The sequence below is a fragment of the Eptatretus burgeri genome, chromosome 4, assembly GCF_056783735.1.
Source record: "Eptatretus burgeri isolate ZD-2024b chromosome 4, Ebu_testis_v1, whole genome shotgun sequence".
Classification (NCBI taxonomy): domain Eukaryota; kingdom Metazoa; phylum Chordata; class Myxini; order Myxiniformes; family Myxinidae; genus Eptatretus; species Eptatretus burgeri.
Genome location: NC_140964.1, coordinates 80,337,834 through 80,351,120, shown reverse-complemented (window position 1 = coordinate 80,351,120; position 13,287 = coordinate 80,337,834). Strand labels below are relative to the sequence as shown.

At 45.4% G+C, this 13,287-nt stretch overlaps 2 protein-coding genes across 8 annotated transcripts in view; one reads left to right on the top strand and one right to left on the bottom strand.

The window, feature by feature from the left end:
- The window catches only part of LOC147028492 (calhepatin-like), a 15,261-nt gene extending 13,221 nt beyond the window's left edge, over window positions 1–2,040 (top strand). The window contains exons 3-4 of the mRNA XM_085878927.1: window positions 1,543–1,678; window positions 1,859–2,040. Of these exons, the coding sequence (XP_085735053.1) occupies window positions 1,543–1,678; window positions 1,859–1,887 (165 nt within the window). The 3' untranslated portion in view covers window positions 1,888–2,040. The remainder of the gene's footprint in view (window positions 1–1,542; window positions 1,679–1,858) is intronic.
- Window positions 2,041–9,968: 7,928 nt separating this feature from the next.
- The window catches only part of ANKLE1 (ankyrin repeat and LEM domain containing 1), a 69,874-nt gene continuing 66,555 nt past the window's right edge, over window positions 9,969–13,287 (bottom strand). For all 7 annotated transcript variants that reach the window (XM_085878922.1, XM_085878923.1, XM_085878920.1 and 4 more), the window contains 2 exons: window positions 12,629–12,758; window positions 9,969–11,985 (listed from right to left, as the gene is read on the bottom strand). In XM_085878922.1, coding sequence (XP_085735048.1) covers window positions 11,822–11,985; window positions 12,629–12,758 — 294 coding nt within the window. In that variant the 3' untranslated portion in view covers window positions 9,969–11,821. The remainder of the gene's footprint in view (window positions 11,986–12,628; window positions 12,759–13,287) is intronic.

The following is a 13,287-nucleotide window of genomic DNA, read 5'->3' as shown; positions in this document are numbered from 1 at the left end:
AATTAATTTGGTCAAAATGTTGTTAAAGGTCTTTGGGGGCATTTGGTGGTTGTTGGGGGTCTCCGAGGTCTTTTGCGTCCTCAGGGTCTTAGAAGGTCTAAGGGGTCTCAGCAGTCAAAAGGGTGAAAAGGTACATTCCAAAAGTACGTAAATAATAGAGATATAGTCGCATTGCTGGAGGGACGGAGGGAAAGACGGACGCACGTTGAGACCGAGCTGTTTTTAGCTCGCCTGTTCAAAGAACAGAGAGCTCTAGCGATACCCCCGGCGTGAGCGTGAAAATGTTAAAGTTTTTGGTGCAAGTTATTTCCTTTAATGTTTTTATCTACCACACTATTTTTTACTGATTACAATATACAAATACATATATTGCTTTAAAATTATTTGGATCAGACTTCACTGCAATTAAATGCTTTATAAAAAAATATTATTAAACTCGTCTTTTAAAAACGATAAATGCATAAACAGGTGAGCATTGGGTGGCTTTGACACCACCTCTCAAGTTATATATGTAGATTGGTAACTCAGGATAAGGAAATGCTGTACTTTTCCTCTCCCCCCACCACCACCACCTCTACCCCAACATCCACTACATCTCTGAACCTCCATAATTCTGCCTCTGGTGCCTCAACTTAGGAATCACCATTGCCCGAGTCTGGTCCTGAGAGAACATCATTATACATCCACATATCTCTAATGCCTTCAGACCACTCGAATTTTGATCGTTGATCAAAGGTCTTTCCACATGTCACTCGTAACTTGCTTCTGGAAATGTTCCATTGAACTCAAATGGACCATATACTCGTGTCCCATAATGGCGTTTGTCCTTTTAAGACATCCTGCTGCCAAAAAAACAACAAATTATCCCAACTGTTCAAATAACATCGATTGACTGACACAGCCAAAGCAAACATCAATGGTACGTGAAACGAGACATTTAGCAAATGTTTATTGCAAGTACACACCATCTATATTTGGGCACTGACACTTTTCAGTCATGCAGCTGGAGATAGAGCCATTATGGTTCTCAGTTGAAGAGATCTAACGTGTATGAAGAAGGAAAGGTAATGTCCTTGAGGTGAGAGTAAGCACCAGGGCTTATTTGCACTTGAATATTTATTTTATTCCATTTAAAACTAGCTGTCCTTGGAAGGATTAAGAACAGAACTCGTTGCTCAAAAAGTGTACATCTGCGTCAAAACTATATCATAATCTCTCTCTCTATAGAGTGCAGTCTGTGGCTGCTGGTTGCATCATTGGATGGGAAACGGCAACGCCACTGATGCAGTGTCCCCCTTACCAGTACACTGGTACTCATTTTGCCAACCTCGGAAGCATGACAGGCCGAGTCAATCTCCTGGTGTATATTAATTCAGCGGCCGACAGGGCTTGAACTCAGGACCCTTGGATCCCAAGCCACCACCCGAACCGCTAAGCCAACACCAGGCTTATATCATCACAATGACAAACACTGTGAGAGGAACACACTGTGTTGCAGCACAAGCGGTTACTCGACTTTAACCGAGCAATGTTGTTCAACAGGACAAGTCTGGGAAGATCTGTGTCAAGGAACTGAAGCGAGGATTTGAAGCTGTTGGACTTACCGTGTCAGACACCGAGATGAAAGAGATTATTAAGTGCATCGACAAGAGCGGTGACGGGCAAGTTGATTGGCCGGGTGAGTTCAGATTCTTTGCCTCACTCGACACGTTGCAACAATGGATAATCTTCACCAAAATTAATTGCTTATTCATTAAGATTCACTTTTTCGAGTTGAGAGCAGAGATGTAAAATATTTTTGGCAGGCTGCTTGTGTCCTATGTTTAGTGTGTGATCTGTGACCTCTCCATCTTCGTAGAGTTCAAGACATTCTTCGAGAGCTCTTGAACATTCAAACGCCTACAGCAACACAACCAACAAATGTTAAAGCAAGTAACGCAATTAGCAGCGACAAGCAACGCTTTAATCATGAACTTCATAAATATGAACATGCTCGTAATGTCATGCATGTTGATGAAATAAATATTTCATTGAAGCTTGCGATTTGTTTTCACTGCAAGGTGGATTGACATTTTTCAGTGGAACACGAATAATGTTTACATTTGAAGCAGAGTTCAGATCTCCTCTTCTTTCGTATGCAACACATAGCTGTGGGTAGCAGCATTGGCTGAGGGGAGCGTGGCTGGGCTGCTGATGCAACGTCCCCTGTAGGTTCGTGCAGGAATTTGACATTCTCTCGGTATTGCCAATAACTCACCTCCTCATTGCGAAGGACACTGTGGGATATGTAATGTCGACCAACTAATGGGACACCCAGATTAACGTCCATCACACATTGATGCCTCGCCTGCAAGATACCAGGAAGAAGGTTTATAGCTGGGCCGATATTAAAACCCAAGCTAAACAGCTCAGAGGTGAGTGTGCGTACCTCTTGCCCATCCTGCCATCCTCGAAAGATCTCCGAAACCGACCACAAGGAGTAGTATTGGTCCTTAGGAGGATGCCTTCCTCAATGGAAAGTCCAAATGAAAGGATGATGTGATGCTCGAGTGCAATCATATTTGTCAGGTGAAGGCAGTTGTGGATTTCAACAGCAGAAAGTTGCATGAATAAAGGAGACCTTTCAAAGGCCAGAAGAGAAATGCCCGCATAGAAACTTGAACTGCAGTCATGTCACCCGATGTTGCGAAATAGGAGTCGTTGATTTGAAGAAGACTGATCGATGATGAAGCCGATATAAATCTTCAACCTGAACAGAATGGATTGAAGAGTAAAAGTGTTCATAAAATGACTCAATTGCTGGCAAAGCTGTTCAATGAGATGAAAGGCATTGGCAGGTCTCCTTGGGGGCTCCCTGCTGACGATCTCAAAGTTAACTTTCCAGTCGTTATCTGTCCCGTTTTAACTGTTTATTTTCTCACCGAGATGTTACTGTATGTTCCGAGTTCGGTTTTGTTTCAAAAATTGTGCTATTTTGTGAGATTTCGTCGAACTTGTCCAACTGGGTGCTTGAGGCCTATCCTTGAGGCCTACCCTTTGTTCCCCTCGGTGTACGATCGTGTTTATTTGTTTTTCTCCCCATTATCTACAATTTCTATCTTTCCCACTTTCTTAACGTCCCCCATCCCAACGAATCACTATTTCTTATCTAAAAAAAAATAAAAACCGCTACCTTTCTCCGATTCTTCTTCTTCCTCGATTTTTTTCGACAACACTTCCATGACCCAATCTGTTGAAACTCTCAAACATTAATAATAATAACAAAAACGATCTCTTATAATGCTTCATCTTCCTCTTTCACACGTGTGGTACTCTTTACTGTATCAGAATACACTACTCTTCGACTATTAAACAGACTGCTCTCAATTCGACCTTTCCTTCATACCTTGCCTAAAAAAATCCAACTGTTACAGCATTTCTTCTCTCCATTCTCTGGATTCACCTTTATTGCATCCCTCAAGAAATGTGTTTAATTGCATAACTGACCAAAAACTTAAAAAAAAAAAACCCCAGTTTGCTCTGAATGTTCGCTTTCCATCAACCATTCTTTTTTTTCTAACTTCAGTGCCAACTCACTCCTCTCACCCCTCACTCTCAAAGCAACCATCCCACTCTTCTCCCTCCACTCCCCCCTCACCTTTCACCCACCATTCATCCCCCTCACTCATCCTTCCCAAAGTTGCCCCCCTCCCATCCACAAAGCTGCCTCCTTCCACTGCCCTCTCACCTCCATCTCTTCACTCGACCTCCTCAAATCCTCAACTGCCTTCCTCCCCCTCTCTTGACCCCCTCTCCCCCAGCACCACAGAGCCTTTTCTCCTCATTCAGCCCCCTCCCCTAGCTATTCTGCAATCCCCCACACTCTTTCAACAACACTCCTGACTTCCCCTCCTCGTCCCTTGTCCTATCCTCCCCATCCCCCCTGCACGCAAAGCCTCCTCTCCTATCTCTACATTAAAAGTGTGGACCTCAAATATCCGGGGCATTCGCTCAAACCTTTCAGATCTTTCCATACAGGTTGCCACTGACAAACCAGACATAGTCTTCCTCACAGAAACTTTCCTCCCCCAAGACATCTCTGACTCCCAAGTATCTCTCCCTGGTTACTCCCTCCTCTGATTTGACAGAACTGAGCCTCGCTCTGGTGGAGGAGTTGCTCTCTTCATTAAAGACTCTATTCCTCACTCTCCATGCACTCTCCCACACCCCCAGGAATACCTCTGGCTATGGCTTCCCCTCAACTCCCACCTCATGTTTATATGTGTACTGTACCATCCACCGAACAGTGATGACTCCATCTATACCTCACTATCTGAAAACATGGACCAACTTCTATCTTCTCATCCAAACTCTCTCTTCCTCATATGTGGCGACTTCAACTGTCATCATGCCAGTTCGCTCGGTGTGGGTACCTCTCTCACCTGTCATGGCACCTCAGCAAAAGCTTTCTGCGACTCAATCGGTCAACTTCTCTACCCGGATCTCAACCAATGGTACTCCATCTCTTCTGGATCTCATTTTGACAAATTTCCCTGACAATATCTGCTGCTCTTCCTCCACTCCAATCGGTTCTTCTGACCACATCCTTGTCAAAGTGGACATCACTGGCTATTATCAGAAAACCACCTCACCGCCATAGAGTCTGGCATTTCACTTAAGCCGACTGGCAGGGTCTCCGAGCAGCCCTCAAACTTATAGACTGGTCTCCTATCTCTACTTTCTCCAACATCAACTCATCGTGGGAATTCTTTCAAAGAAACTTGCTCTCCCTCATGCACAGATTTATCCCCTCTCGTCTTCAGTTGTGCTACTCTTCCTCCCGCCCTTGGTTCACTGAAGCTTGTGGTGAGGCAGTTGTCCTGAAACAACTTCCCTTTGCCTCGTGGAAAGCAAACCCAACTGAGGGCAATCTCAGTTCCTTCCATAAAGCTCGGAACAAGTGTGTATCCACCCTCAGGAGAGCCAGAAAACAACATCTTTCAAAGCTCAAGTCTGAACTGTCAAACCTCTCTTCCTCCTCAAAATCCTGGTGGCATCTAATCAAATCTATTTCTGGTGTATGTCCCCCCTCCATCCCCTCCCTGACCTCAAATGGCCGCACTGCTGATACCGCACGTGAAAAAGCTGAATGCCTAAACTCGGTGTTTGCAGCTAAATCTTGTGTCCTAAACCCATCACTTATTCCACCCACCTTATCCAGTCGCACCCAACTGTCCCTGGACTCTGTGTCCTTTTCTCCTGACAAGGTGGAGAGCTTGCTGTCAAACCTCGACTTAGATTCTGCAACCGGTCCAGATGGCATCAGCCCACGTGTCCTCAAAGCCTGCTCTTCTGCTCTTGCTCACCCTCTCTCTGTTCTATTCACCCTCTTATTTGCTCAAGTCCATCTGCCATCTGCTTGGAAATCAGCAAACATCACTGCCCTGCACAAAAAAGGTGCAAAAACAGACCAATCAGCCTTTTCCCAATCATCAGCAAGGTTATGGAATCCATCATCGCTTCAGACATCCAATACTTCCTCTTCTCCAATGGCTTGATTTCTGATCATCAATTTGGTTTCAGACCAGGTCACTCTACCCTGGATATGCTGCTTCTGCTCTCCCAACAATGGATGGAAGCCCTCAATGCCAGACAGGAAATCCGAGCCGTATCCCTGGATATATCAAGTGCTTTTCACACAGTCTGGCACCTTGCCCGACTCACCAAACTCTTTTCCTATGGTATCCAAGGCCATCTCCACTCATGGCTCACAGACTTCCTCTCCTGTCGCAATTACCGTGTGGCCCGAAATGGAGTTCTTTCATCTCCCCTTCCTGTCCAGGCTGGAGTTCCTCAAGGTAGCGTTCTGGGCCCTGTTCTTTTTCTGGTTTTCATCAATGATCTCTCCAACTCTCTGGAAAATCCTCTACATCTCTTTGCTGATGACTCCACCCTCTGCCGTACCATCGGTCATCCCTCAGACCGGCAAGCAGCAGCTTCTTCGCTCACTGCTGATCTGGATAAAATCAAACTGGTCCAACACGTGGAACATGTCTTTCAATCCGGACAAATCTCACACTCTCACTATGTCTCTTCGAAAGGACCGTTTGGAAACCACCCCTCCCCCCAATCCACTTTCACAACAATCTTCTGGAAGAAGTCCTTTCTTTCAAGCTTCTGGGTCTCACCATCTGCCATGACCTTTCCTGGGAAAGCCACATTTCAAACCTCGCCTCCAAAGCCAGTCGCCGACTGGGAATCCTCCGTCGTCCAAGGTCCTTCCTCGGCCCACCTGAGCTCCTGACCACTTACAAAGCTTTTGTCCTCAGCCTGATGGAGAACTGCTCTCCCCTCTGAGCTGGTGCTCCTGCCTCCCGCTGTAGAAACCAAGGCATTTCGGATAATTGGACGCTCCCCTTGGTGACTTCCGGTTCCTGGTTTGGAGCGTCGAGAGGTCTCCTTTGGAGCTCTCTGCTGACGATCTCAAAGATAAGTTTCCGGTCGTTATTTGTCCCGTTTTAACTGTTTATTTTTCTCACCGACATGTTACTGTGTGTTCCCAGTTCAGTTTTGTTTCAAAAATCGTGCTATTTTGTGAGTTATTGGCAACTTTGTCTTACCGGATGTTTGAGGCCGAGGCTCGTTTTCTCCTCCTCATCCAGCCCCCTCCCCGAGCTATTCTGCAATCCCCCACACTCTTCCAACAACCCTCCTTACCTCCCCTCCTCATCCCTTGTCCTATCCTCCCCCTCCCCCTGCACGCAAAGCCTCCTCCCCTATCTCTTCATTAAAAGTGTGGACCTAAAATATTCGGGGCATTCGCTCAAACCTTTCATATCTTTCCATACTGGTTTCCACTGACAAACCAGACATAATCTGCCTCACAGAAACTTTCCTCCCAAAGACGTCTCTGACTCCCAAGTATCTCTCCCTGCTTACTCCCTCCTCTGGTTTGACAGACCTGAGCCTTGTCCTGGTGGAGGAGTTGTTCTCTTCATCAAAGACTATTCCTCACTCTCCATGCACTGCTCTCACTCCCCCACACCCCGAGGAATACCTCTGGCTATGGCTTCCCTCCACTCCCACCTCATGTTTATATGTGAACTGTACCGTCCACCTAACAGTGATGACTCCATCAACACCTCACTATCCGAAAACATGGACAATCTTCCATCTTCTCATCCAAACTCTCTCTTCCTCTAATGTGGTGATTTCAATTGTCATCATGCCAGTTTGCTCGGTGTGAGTACCTCTCTCACCTGTCATGGCACCTCAGCAAAAGCTTTCTGCGACTCATTGGGACTGACTCAATCGGTCAACTTCCCGACCCGGATCTCAACCAATGGAACTCCATCTCTTCTGGATCTGATTTTGACAAATTTCCCTGACAATATTTGCTGCTCTTCCTCCGCTCCAATCGGTTCTTCTGACCACGACCTTGTCAAAGTGGACATCTCTTTGGGTATTATCAGAGAACCACCTCACCGCCGTCAAGTCTGGCATTTCACTCAAGCCGACTGGCAGGGTCTCCAAGCAGCCATCAAACTTATAGAATGGTCTCCTATTGCTACTTTCTCCAACATCAACTCATCCTGGGAATTCTTTCAAAGAAACTTGCTCTCCCTCATGCACAGATTTATCCCCTCTCGTCTTCAGTTGTCCTACCCTTCCTCCCACCCTTGGTTTACTGAAACTTGTGGCGAGGCAGTTGTCCTGAAACAACTTCCCTTTGCCTCATGGAAAGCAAACCCAACTGAGGGCAATCTCAGTTCCTTCCATAAAGCTCGGAACAAGTGTGTATCCACCCTCAGGAGAGCCAGAAAACAACATCTTTCAAAGCTCAAGTCTGAACTCTCAAACCTCTTTCACTCCTCAAAATCCTGGTGGCATCTAATCAAGTCTGTTTCTGGTGTATGCTCCCCCTCCATCCCCATTGTTGTCAAACCTCGACTCAGATTCTGCAAAGCGACCTCTCTCCCTTACCTCAAATGGCCGCACTGCTGATAACGCACGTGAAAAAGCTGAATGCCTAAACTCGGTGTTTGCAGCTAAATCTTGTGTCAAAAATCCATCACTTTCTCTACCCACCTTACCCAGTCGCACCCAACTGTCCCTGGACTCTGTGTCCTTTTCTCCTGACAAGGTGGAGAGCTTGCTGTCAAACCGACTCAGATTCTGCAACCGGTCCAGACGCCATCAGCCCACGTGTCCTCAAAGCCTGCTCTTCTGCTCTTGCTCACCCTCTCTCTGTTCTATTCACCCTCTCATTTGCTCAAGGTCATCTGCTTCGAAATCTGCAAACATCACTGCCCTGCATAAAAAAGGTGCAAAAACAGATCCCTGCAACTACAGACCAATCGGCCTTCTCCCAATCATCAGCAAGGTTATGGAATCAATCATCGCTTCAGACATGAAATCCTTCCTCTTCTCCAATGGCTTGATTTCCGATCATCAATTTGGTTTCATATCTGGTCACTCTTCCCTGGATTTGCTGCTTCTGCTCTCCCAACAATGGATAGAGGTCCTCAATGCCAGACAGGAAATCCGAGCTGTATCTCTGGACATATGACGTGCATTTGACACAGTCTGGCACCCTGCCCTACTCACCAAACTCTCTTCCCATGGTATCCAAGGCCATCTCCACTCATGGCTCGCAGACTTCCTCTCCTGTCGCAGTCAACGTGTGGCCCGAAATGGAGTTCTTTCATCCCCTCTTCCTGTCCAGGCTGGAGTTCCTCAAGGTTGCGTTCTGGGCCCTGTTCTTTTTCTGGTTTTCATCAATGATCTCTCCGACTCACTGGAAAATCCTCCATTTCTCTTTGCTGATGACTCCACCCTCTGCCGTACCATCGGTCATCCCTCAGACCGGCAAGCAGCATCTTCTTCGCTCACTGCAGATCTGGATAAAATCACTGGTCCAACACGTGGAACATGTCTTTCAATCCGAACAAATCTCACACTCTCACTACGTCTCTTCGAAAGGACCGTTTGGAAAACCCACCCAACCACTTTCTCAACAATCCTCTGGAAGAAGTCCTTTCTTTCAAGCTTCTGGGTCTCACGATCTGCCATGACCTTTCCTGGGAAAGCCACATTTCAAACCTCGCTTCCAAAGTCAGTCGCCGACTGAGAATCCTCCGTAGTGCAAAGTCCTTCCTCGGCCCTCCTGAGCTCCTGACCACTTACAAAGCTTTTGTCCGTAGCCTGATGAAGTACTGCTCTCCCCTCTGGGCTGGTGCTCCTGCCTCCCACCTTTCTCGGCTTCACGCTGTAGAAACCAGGGCATTTCGGATCATCGGCATCTCCCGCAATGAGGCTAAGTCTTTGGGCCTCTCACTCAATCACCGCAGGTTGGTCGGTGGTCTTTGTCTTCTACCATCTCCTCTCCAGCCTTGCCCCCCCCCCTGCTCTCTGTGATTTGTCCCCACCACATTTCCTCAGGGCGCTCAAGGTCAGCCAACAACCCCCTTCTGGTCAAACTACCAAAATCACGAATCACTGCTCACCTTCACTCTTTCATTCCTGTTTTTTCCTGCCTTTGGAATAAACTTCCTCACTCTATTCTTTCCCATTCTTCCCTCCAGGCTTTCAAAACAGCTGTTCACCACCACCTCTTATCGTATCCCCGATCTTTTCGACCCCCGATAATCCACCCGAGCCCACTTCCTTCAAATTCCCTGCTTTCCTTCCTGAAAGTCCCTGTAATGTCCATCTTCTATTCCCCATGTTCCCCTGTCCCATCCCTCTCCCTTCCACAGATCTCCTTATGTGTCTGTTCCCCACTGTTTTGTCCCTCCCACTCCCGCTCCTCTTGCCTCATGCCCCCTTGATGTGAGTCAGCTCTCACACGAGCCTCAACAAGGTAAAAAAAAACAAATTGGCATCTCCCGAATGAGGCTGAGTCTTTGGGCCTCTCACTCAATCACCACAGGTTCTCATACGAGCCTCGACAAGGTATACAAAAAAAAAGGAACTTTTGAGATACTTCATCTTGAGAAGGAATTATCCATGAAGCATGTTCTGGATCAAACACATTTTACACATTTCAAAAAAACATCCTTGACCATGTTAAATCATTGCCATCAATACCGTGTACAACATAACCATCACGCCACTGAACATCGAAAGACGATGCAAAGCATTGGTTCCATTTTTTTTGAATCTACAAGAACAATGACCCACATTTTGGTACAAAAATGACGATCGAGCATCAAATAAAGGATGGAGTAATGAGAAATACCATGTATAAAACGACTTTCTGTACCACTACTATGTACATTCAATCTAAAAGGCGTGTCACAACGTTGCAAAAATCAAAAATAGGAGAGATATAAACAGGACAAGAACTGGAGATGAAACAAAAGAGAAAATGTGGAGCAGCACAAGATGGTGGAAGAATTTGAAAAGAAAATGCAGTCTATGAATGTATAACATGTAATGAAGAGGGGGAAGACTGTTCAGTTGGCTGGGATTGGGGAAGAAGGTGGGGGTGGGGGAAGGGAATGGGAGGGCAGGGAAATGGGGGAAGTGAGACACCTGACCTTTGCAGCAAAATGGACTCGACCAACGAGGAGAACAACAAAAGTGCAATGCGATGTAAAAATGATTCACAGAATGTTGTTGGACTAGTTAAATGATTACTATTATTTTTTTTTTTTTAAATACAATGTCAAGGCTCGTATAAGAGCTTATACACAGAATGTATAACAAGGGGAGCAGGAGACGAGGAGTGGGAGAGGGAAGCACAACAGTGGGGAATTGACACAGGAGGAGATCTGTGGAAGGGAGAGGGATGGGGTGGGGTACAGGGTACATTTTAATTTGATTCGATGCAATTCTTGACTCAATTCGTATTATTATTATTATTTATAATTATATAAAAAGTGACATATTAAAAAGATGTAGAAATTTGATGAGATGCAATTCTTCACTTCATTAGTATTATTTATAATTATACAAAAAGCAACGTATTAAACACAAAGGCAGGTTTTACATGTTTAAATGTTAAGCTTCAATGCCGTCTAACGTTGCCTGAATTCATCGGAGACAATCTGTGAAGGAAACCAATTTGAGAAGCCCACCATTTTGAAAGATGGATGGGCCTACAAATGTTTGTATATTCCTGGTGGTATTTTTCCTGCACTTGCAACCTTTATCGGTGGAATCACGGCCTCTTTTACTGTGTGCGTTCCGAAGGCTGTGCAGACCGGTCCTTTGGCATTCAAAATGAATAGGATGTCAAGTGTGCCCCTGTTGGTGGAATGCTGACGCAGCAGTTGGACTGGTCGTTGCTATCGTTGATGCCAGTTGATAATACAAATTGTCGGTTTATGCTAGACACAAGGCTCTCTTTGTTACAAGGTTCATCAGAAAAAGGGAGGATCGTATTGGCAATGAAGCAACACAAAGAGGATAAGGGAATGTTTCAATTGTCTTATCAATCTTCAAAAAGACATATCGCATAGTTTGATGGCACAGTCACGATCACCATCGGTGTCCGAAACTCAGTTCAACACTTATCACGGAATTGATTCCCCAGTTCAAGTGAGGTAAAAAACAAGGGTTTAAAAACAAAGACACTTCCAAGGCAAGATGGAAACCAGCATATTATATGGGATCTGAACATTGGGTCTTAGCTTCATGAGGATCACACGGCACTCTGCCACAGCGACCAACTCAGCTGTGCTTTGAATGTCATCCACAATTTGTCAAGCGATTAACATACTTCCTTCATTCAGTGTCCTCCACACTCTAATTTATGGCACGAGTCATGTGCTAATAACTGTAGTAACAACAGAAGCTTAGCATCACAGGGCATGTCGACCTTACCGACATCTCTTCCCTAGTTAATGTCCCACGGTCTAAGTTGTCTCTCTCCCTCAGCAAGGTATATGAGAAATGCTCGGTGTAAAAGATGAACACCAAGATTCCTGCGCTGTGCTGGCTTCCAGTGTTTAGCTTCACCATGCACTTCACCATGCTTTGCATTCGTGAGAGATGATAGACCTGAACATGAAAAATTATGGTTTATTGTGAGCAGAGGGAAAGTGAGCATTGCACAACAACAACAACAACAAAAAAAAGACAACAAAAGGGAACAACTTCAGCACAGTACACAGAGCGAGTGTCCCAAACACGATTAAACCTCGTTTCTCATTAGTACGGGTCATCTCGGTATTATGGGAGGGAAAATGATTGAATTTTTTGCCTGCTTTGCTCCTACATATTTCATATGTATTCTTCCTCCCTTCCCTTTACTCCAAACCATCTGTAGCTTCTCACATTAATTTTTTCTCACTCCAACAGCATTATAAGAAGGCCAATTACTCGATTTTCTTCATGTACATGCAGGTGTGAGGAATACTGCACACTGCTGGGGATTTTAGTGGAAGGGTGACCATGGTGGCAGCCCAAAGGCCTACTCAATAAAATAAACACAAGTGATTTTTCAAGCACACATTGCAGATTGGAGACCTGGCTCAAGTCCACCGTTTTCGCTTGTCAATGTTGCTTAGATTGCACAGTCATATCCAGTTCCGTCGGAGACCAATAAAAAGCAGAAACCATGAAGCCACCCTTGGTGATTCTAACAAATGATTATTGGCACATTGTTTTTAATAAAAGAAAGGGAAAATGGTACAATGCTTACCAAGAGCGTCGATGATGCAAGCCTCACGCGTGAGTGCAGCAAGAGGTGCTGCACTCTGAAAGCAGTGCAGGGAGACCACTCCGCAGTCAGCCTTCCACACAGCCAGGATCTGCTTCACTTTGGCATTAGACTGTGGAAACATAACCTGATCAGATCTATATTTAGATATGTTTACTTCAAATATATTTTCAACAAAACAAAGCTCCACTCACCTGAAGGGGCCTCACTAGTTTGCAATTGGAAAAAGTATGCTTGAGAGGTCTGTTGGTGCCAAACATTTTTGGGTTCATGCTCTGGTGATTTTGATGAAGTCCTTGCTCATAAGTCGTCGCATTAAGGCCCTGAACAAAAGGCCCAGGGCCTTTTGGCTATGGTGGCCATGTTGGCCACCTGCAGATATAAATGCACATAATACGACCATTAGCCATGATTGCTACATTCTATCAAGATATTGTCGCGTCAGATGGTCTGTTAACACAGACCGACTGGGTCAGAGGTCAGCCTCCACGAATGACCGAAATGATGTTGAATGTTACTGTACTGCATTCAGAATTACAATTACAATTCCACAAGGATCACTCAGTAAAAGCCTTGCAGTGAAACACGTGGAAGGTAAAATGGCAGGAAAACATTTCTTATAGTTAAAAGGAATTTATTTA